Source organism: Mauremys reevesii, linkage group 24 (genome assembly GCF_016161935.1).
Source record: "Mauremys reevesii isolate NIE-2019 linkage group 24, ASM1616193v1, whole genome shotgun sequence".
NCBI classification, from domain to species: Eukaryota; Metazoa; Chordata; order Testudines; family Geoemydidae; genus Mauremys; species Mauremys reevesii.
The window spans coordinates 20,084,914-20,091,938 of record NC_052646.1 but is presented as its reverse complement, the minus strand read 5'-3'; the positions used below and the strand labels follow the sequence as shown (position 1 = coordinate 20,091,938).

The window sequence follows — 7,025 nt, the reverse complement described above, 5'->3', positions numbered from 1 at the left end:
CAGCCACCAAGGACCCCCTGGCACCCCCCATCGCCCCATGCTAGGGATTCTGTACACCCCATTACCCCTCCCCCCGTGCCCGGCGACCGCACCCTGCCCCCCAAGCCAGGGGTCTGTGTGTGTTGCTGATAACCAGCCCCACACGCAGCTTGGGTGCAAGCTGAGCCGTAAACACCACGTGCGAGTTCACGACGGGCCCAGTCCCCTAGAGCAGCCGACACGGATCTCGTGTGCCAACCCCCCGCCCTGCTTCCCACTGGTTAATGCTGGACAGTGACAGGGTTAGGCCACCCCTCCGGCCTCCTTAGACCATCTACATTAATACAGCAGGGCCCCCTTTCCTGGGAATTGTGCCCCCAGTCCCCCTCCCCCCATGCCAGGAGCTCTGTGCCCCCCATTCCCCCTCCCCCCATGACAGGAGCTCTGTGCCCCCATTCCCTCCCCCATGACAGGAGCTCTGTGCCCCCATACCCCCTCCCCATGCCAAGAGCTCTGTGCCCCCAGTCCCCTCCCCATGCCAGGAGCTCTGTGCCCCCATTCCTCCCCCATGCCAGGAGCTCTGTGCCCCCATTCCCCTCCCCATGCCAGGAGCTCTGTGCCCCCATTCCCCCTCCCCCATGACAGGAGCTCTGTGCCCCCATTCCCCTCCCCCATGACAGGACCTCTGTGCCCCCATTCTCCCTCCCCCCATGCCAGGAGCTCTGTGCCCCCAGTCTCCCTCCCCCATGCCAGGAGCTCTGTGCCCCCATTCCCTCCCTCCCATGCCAGGAGCTCTGTGCCCCCATTCCCCTCCCCATGCCAGGAGCTCTGTGCCCCCATTCTCCCTCCCCATGCCAGGAGCTCTGTGCCCCCATTCCCCTCCCCATGCCAGGAGCTCTGTGCCCCCATTCCCTCCCCCCATGCCAGGAGCTCTGTGCCCCCATTCCCCTCCCCATGACAGGAGCTCTGTGCCCCCATTCTCCCTCCCCATGCCAGGAGCTCTGTGCCCCCATTCCCCTCCCCATGCCAGGAGCTCTGTGCCCCCATTCCCCTCCCCAATGCCAGGGGCTCTGTGCTTCCCCTTCCCCAGCCCAATGCCAGAGGCTCTAGGGTTGCCACCTCTGAGATACAAAACCCAGGACACCCAGGATGATCCTGAGCCCGTGACACCGGCCGCCTGGCCACGTGCACAGAGCGTCCTCGCAGATTTCCCAGGGACAGCGATCACAGAGAAGGGGCCAACCTGGGCCAACCTGGCACCCCTCGGCTCTGCGTGCCCCCACACTCTCCCTGTGCCAGGGTCCCCCATCGTCCCCCTCCAGCGTCACCACCTCCCAGCGGAGGGCCGTCCTCGGCCCCTCCGATCCAGCGAGAAAGCGACTGGCGCAAAGCCGGCACCTGTCCCCCCAGCCCGCTGCAGGTGCTGGGCGTCACCCTGGCCCACGGAGCCAGCGCCCAAGGCCTGAGTCAAACCCAGGGCAGTGCACTGAGCTGCCCACGGGCATGTGATGAACACAGCATCCAGCCCTTACATTCCTGCAGGGCCTCTGTGCTGATGTTCCGAGGCCTCCAGCTAGAATCCTTCCTGCTTCCAATTTGGCCTGGGTGATGCTAATTGCAACATCGACCTCGCCTCTGTGGATAACTGCCAACCTCCGGCCAGAACTTTTCCTGAGTCAGAGACCCCTGGCTCACAGCACAGTCCGGCTCCGTCCCCGGCACCATGAAGACACCTCTCCTCTTCTGCCTTCTCTCGGCCCTGCTGGAGACAGGTGAGAACGGGGTCTCGGGGGCTTGGAACCCCTGCTCGGTGCTGACAGAAAAAGACCCACCTGGAATAGTTGCTCTGGAGGGGAGGAGCTCTCCTTCCTGGAGTGAAACATGTCCCAGCACTGAGATCTTGCCCCTGGACTGGGGGGCTGCTTGCCACCTGTCTTGTGTGGGGGAAATTCTCCCCACCGATCTTTTCTGGGGAGATGGGGACCTCCAGCTCCCATCGAGCTCTAGGAGAGGGAAAGATTTCTCCCCCTTTCTCAGCTACCTCACTCGGTTTTGCAATAGAGGGAGGGACGACACTGGCACAAAACCAAGAAATTCAGGGCCAGATCCCCGCTGGGGTCAATGGCTCGTCGCTCCACTGGAGTCAATGGGAATGGAGAGAGTGGAGTGAGGGCTGTGTACAGAGGAATCATGTTGACTTTCCTTCCACAGGGACCTGTGTTTCGTGCGAGGTTTGCTACAGCACACATGACAGCTGTACGGGTGATTTCCAAGAGTGCAATGAGCGAATGCACTCCTGTGGGATCATGAAAACAGAAACCATAATAGGTGGGTGCAGGAGACCTTGAACCAGCCCCGAACACAGTCTGATTCGGAGTCAGCCCTCCTTCATTCTCTTCCTAGTACCCGGAGGTGCGCCTGGTCTAGTGGGTTAGAGCAGGGGGCAGGGAGCCAGGACTCCTGGGTTCCAGCCCTGGCTCTGGGAAGGGAGTGGGGTCTGGTGAGTTAGAGTAGCAGGGGCAGGGAGCCAGGACTCCTGGGTTCCATCCCTGGCTGTGGGAAGGCAGTGGGGACTAATGAGTTAGAATAGTGGGGGCTGGGTGCCAGGACTCCTGGGTTCCATCCCTGGCTCTGGAAAGGCAGTGGGGACTAGTGACTTAGAATAGTGGGGGCTGGGTGCCAGGACTCCTGGGTTCCATCCCTGGCTGTGGGAGGGAGTGGGATCTGGTGAGATAGAGTAGTGGGGGCTGGGAGCCAGGACTCCTGGCTTCTATCTTCAGATCTGGAAGGGGAGAGAGATCTAGAGGGTTGGGTGGAAGCAGTTGTGGGTATCAGCATTCCTGGTTCTATACTGAGCTAGGGTGAGTCATTCCTCCTGTACGCCATGCCTCAGTTCCCCATCTTTAGCTTGATCACACATGTGAAGAGTTGTGATGGGGAGGCGGAGACGGCAACACCAGCGAATGAAGCCTCATCTCCTCTTCCTCCCATGCAGGCGAGATTAAGAGTCCTGCCTTTTTCAAGGCCTGCGTGTCCTCCAGCCAGTGCCACCTCAGTCCTCTTTCCATGACTTTTGGGAACGGGATCTCTGTGACCACGACCATCGCCTGCTGTGCGGGGCGGGCCTGTAAAACAGCCTCCGTTACCGGTACCCAGCTCCATCTCTGTCTCCCTGCTCCTTCTCCCTCCAGCTCTTCCTGTTCTTCTCCTCCTCCTGATCCCTGCTGGTGGCTCTGTGGGAGGATGGAAAAGGGATTATGAAAGAATCCATTGGGGCACCCCATGAAATAACACTCAGCTCCTGGGAGTAGTCTTCCCGCCCTGCAGGGGGTGCCCCATTGAATAACACTGAGCCCCTGGGAGTAGTCCTCCTGCCCTGCAGGGGGCGCCCCATTGAATAACACTGAGCCCCTGGGAGTAGTCCTCCCGCCCTGCAGGGGGCGCCCCATGGAATAACACTCAGCTCCTGGGAGTAGTCCTCCCGCCCTGCAGGGGGCGCCCCATGGAATAACGCTGAGCCCCTGGCTGGGTGGAGTTTAGTGGGTGGGGCTCTAGGCTCCCGCCAGGTATGAACCCAGCTGGCCCCACCCAGGGCAGGGTCCAGGGGTCCCTGCTGCAAACCCCTCCCCCGCCCCTGCTGCCCCCGGCGTCCCCGGAGCTACAGCTCCCCCTGCAGGGGGCACCCAGGGCTGAGCTGTGCAGCCCCCAGCTGCTCTCCCTGCCCCAACGCCTCCTGGGGCTCATCCCCCGAGCTGACTGCGTTTGCTCCGCTTCTTCCCAGTGCCCCCGGCGAACACCACCCTGAACGGCCGGAGCTGCCCGGGCTGCTACTCTGTGTTTTCCCATCACTGCAGTGAAGAGCTCGTCGGCTGTACAGGAGCCCAGACCCAGTGCATCCATATCAGCGGCACCACGAAAAGCGGTAATTGCCCTTCGGCTGTTTCTCCGTTCAGGTTTCTCCATCCAGGAGGGAGCCATGCACACAGGCAATCCCCTGTGGTGGGGAAGAATTGGGCAGAGTCTCAGCACACCTGGATTCCGTCCCCATGATTTCTCCTCACTGTACCTCTGTTTCCCCTACACACCCGTTGGGGTTTTATTTTAGAATTCATAAGAGGGTGGAGACAGATAACAAGGAAGGTCTGGAAAAGCCTGCGGAGAGAAGGGAAACAACTGGGGCTATTTTTCTTTGGCGAACATGTGAAATTATGATTGTGATAGAGAAGCACAGAGCTGAACAAATAAGGGAGATAGCTAGCTAGCTAGATCTTCAGTTCTACGCCAACACCAGAAATTGGAAGAAAATAGTTGTTTCCGGTCCAATAGAAAAAATTTTTTTTGGCACTTTCAACAAACTGAAAAGTCAGAAAAAGTTTCATTTGGGGTCAAACGAAACATCTGGTTTTGATTTTGAGGGGTTGTTAGTGTTGTTTAAGTCTTTTTTTAAAAAAATAAAATGTTGGAAGGAAAAGTTGTTTTGAACCAAAAGAGTGAAAACATTCTATTTTTTTCCAGAGTTTGTTTTTTATGGGGTTTCTTCCAACTGAAACAATTCAGTGACTTTGAATCCACAAAATGTTTCAAAGTAGTCAAATCTGCATTTTTCACTGAAAAAAAAATTTCAGCTGAACAATGTCACTGAGCACTAGAGCGGGGAGATGGAGAACTCCCGCGGTCACAGGATAAGACATAGTGAACGTTCAATGAAATTGAAAAGGGACAAGTTCATTATGATTAAAGGAAACACACTGATAGGGAACTACCCACCCCTCCACTTATATGCTCAGCCGTTGCTTATATGCTTAGAGTTTAAGAGGCCTTGCTTATAAGCTTAAAGCTTAAAATAGTGAAATTAACCCTTTGCCCTGCTAGGCCCAAGGCCTATAAGGCCTATAGCTAAATAATTGCTATGTAAGAGCAAAGGTTGGAACTTCTGTAAAACTTGTTTATCTGTACAAGGGGCATCGGGGGGGGGGGGAGGGAAGAGACCAGAGAAAGGGGAACTGAGGAAAGGAACAAAGAGGGCCCATATGTGCCAGCTCAGCCAGAATGTGGCAAGAGCCTTATCCAATGTAACCGCAAAGGAGGGGTCTTAGAACAGGCAGACCACCAACGTAACTGCCAAAGAACAACAACAGGAAAAAACCTAATATGGAAAATATTAGGCTAGCTTGCTTGTTTTGCACACGTTAATTCCAAATAAGGCAAAATATATTGAGTGATAGTTTGTGGTTTTAGCCTTTAGAAGCTTGATAAAAATTGTAATTGAGGGAGAGCAGTTAACCCCTTGCATGGGGACATGCTGTCTCTCCCTGCATGCATGCTTGTATGAAAATAAAGGAGCCTCAGGCCGTCTGATCCAAAATCAACGGTGTGGTAAATTTTCCACAACACTTTCCAATCAATAAACCGTTAGTCTGTGGAACTCCCCACCACAAGAAATTGCCGTGGTCAAGAGTTGAGCAAGATTCAAAAAGGGATTGTATGCTTATTGGAGTGATCATAATAAATGATCGGAAAAATGTTGGCAGGGATATTAAACCTCCTCTTTCAGGTCTTAAGGTGATCTCTAGCTATTAGCAATCAGGACGAGACCTAGAGGAAGAGGAGATTATCCCACATATTGGGTGGTATTGATCCCTTTCTCTGCAGAATCTAGTGCTGGCCACTGATGGAGACGGGATACTGCTGTGGTGTCTCTAGAACCTACTGTTTTACAAATCAAAAGTAATACAGAAAAAATGATGGCACAAACACACCATCCCTGGGACTCCTGCAGAAATCCCCCAACTGGTTTGCCCTGGAGGTCCCAGAGATATTTCTTTCTTCCCTGGTCCCAACATGCCAGGTTCTGTACAGACCCCTTGACTGAGAGCTTCTTAAGGATCCCACTGCTGACACCATCAGGGAGCTACACCACTGACAGGTGAATGGTGGGACTAACACAGGCCTGCTCCAAAGTTCATTAGGGATCAGGGCCCTACATGACTTGCCCAGAGGTCCACAGACTGAGGCTACATCAAAGCAGAGGAGGAGAGACAGTTGGGGGCAGGTCTAGATGGGCAGCAGAGAGTGGCGCAGAGGCGGAGGGGGACAGTGTCGTATAGGGTCAGAGCCGCAAGAGGCCATAGGTCCCCAGACACTGACCCCCCTGTTTTGTCCCCCACAGGTGAGGCAACCGTGCACACCACCATGAAAGGCTGCGCCACCGAGTCTGCCTGCACCAATATCCAACAATCCAAAGGGAGCTTCACGGGGGTCAGTGTGGATCTCGCCACGGCCGAATGCAGACCAGCCTCCCACGTGGCCAGCATGGCTCCGGAACCAGCCAGACTCATCCTCCCAGTCCTCGTTACCGTCCTGCTGGCGAATGTCCTCTCCTGATCCCCACTCCCGCGGCACAGCCACGCTGCCCCGGATAACCACACTGCAGGTGGTGGGCGGGCGCAGCCCTGCCAAAGGCTCCCATGCCCAGCTCGGAGTCACTGCCCCTTTAGTAGGATTAACTGAATAAACCACACAGGAGAAAATTGTCCTCTGTGTGTGTGTGTCTGTCTGTGAATCTCATGAATCTCAGATACTGTGTGTCTGTCTGTGTGTCGTTGTGAATGTTGGACTCTGGGTTTGTGAAAGCATGAGTCTCATATTGTGTGTGTCTGTGTGTCATCATGAGCCTTGGACTGTGCGTGTGCATCTGTGTGTGTGATAGCAAGTCTTGGATCATGCGTGTGTAACCATGTCTTGGATTGTGTGTGTGTGTAAGGCTTGGATTCTGTGTTTGTGTGTGGTGTGTAGAATCCCGAGTCCTGGATTGTGTGTGTAAGCGTGAGTCTTGGATCATGTGTCCGTTTGTGAGACAGTGAGTCTGCGGGTGTGGGTGTGGGTGTGTCTGGGATTACGTGTGTGTGTTTGTGATGATCGGACTGATTTCCCCATTTTTAATTTTAGCAGGGGTCGTGGGGCTATCAGAAATCACACCCACCCTCCTACAGACCCTAGAGTCTGTTGGAAAATGGGGTTTGTTTACTGGGGTGGAGGTGGTATTT

General features: G+C 55.2%; 1 protein-coding gene across 1 annotated transcript; it reads left to right on the top strand.

The window, feature by feature from the left end:
• The first annotated feature begins 1,641 nt into the window (after nt 1-1,641).
• Nucleotides 1,642-6,512, top strand: LOC120390147 (phospholipase A2 inhibitor subunit gamma B-like). The gene is made up of 5 exons (XM_039512490.1): nt 1,642-1,751; nt 2,191-2,307; nt 2,975-3,127; nt 3,761-3,901; nt 6,149-6,512. Exons 1-5 carry the CDS (start codon nt 1,703-1,705, stop codon nt 6,361-6,363), a joined length of 675 nt encoding a protein of 224 aa, XP_039368424.1. The 5' UTR covers nt 1,642-1,702; the 3' UTR covers nt 6,364-6,512.
• Nucleotides 6,513-7,025: the final 513 nt, after the last annotated feature.

What these genes read in the sequence shown, in the direction of transcription:
- LOC120390147 (XM_039512490.1), top strand. Translation starts at nt 1,703, where the DNA reads ATGAAGACACCTCTCCTCTTCTGCCTTCTCTCGGCCCTGCTGGAGACA. An exon ending in GAAAACAGAAACCATAATAG is followed by an intron (nt 2,308 to 2,974) that starts GTGGGTGCAGGA and finishes CCTCCCATGCAG; the next exon opens with GCGAGATTAAGAGTCCTGCC. An exon ending in CAGCGGCACCACGAAAAGCG is followed by an intron (nt 3,902 to 6,148) that starts GTAATTGCCCTT and finishes TGTCCCCCACAG; the next exon opens with GTGAGGCAACCGTGCACACC.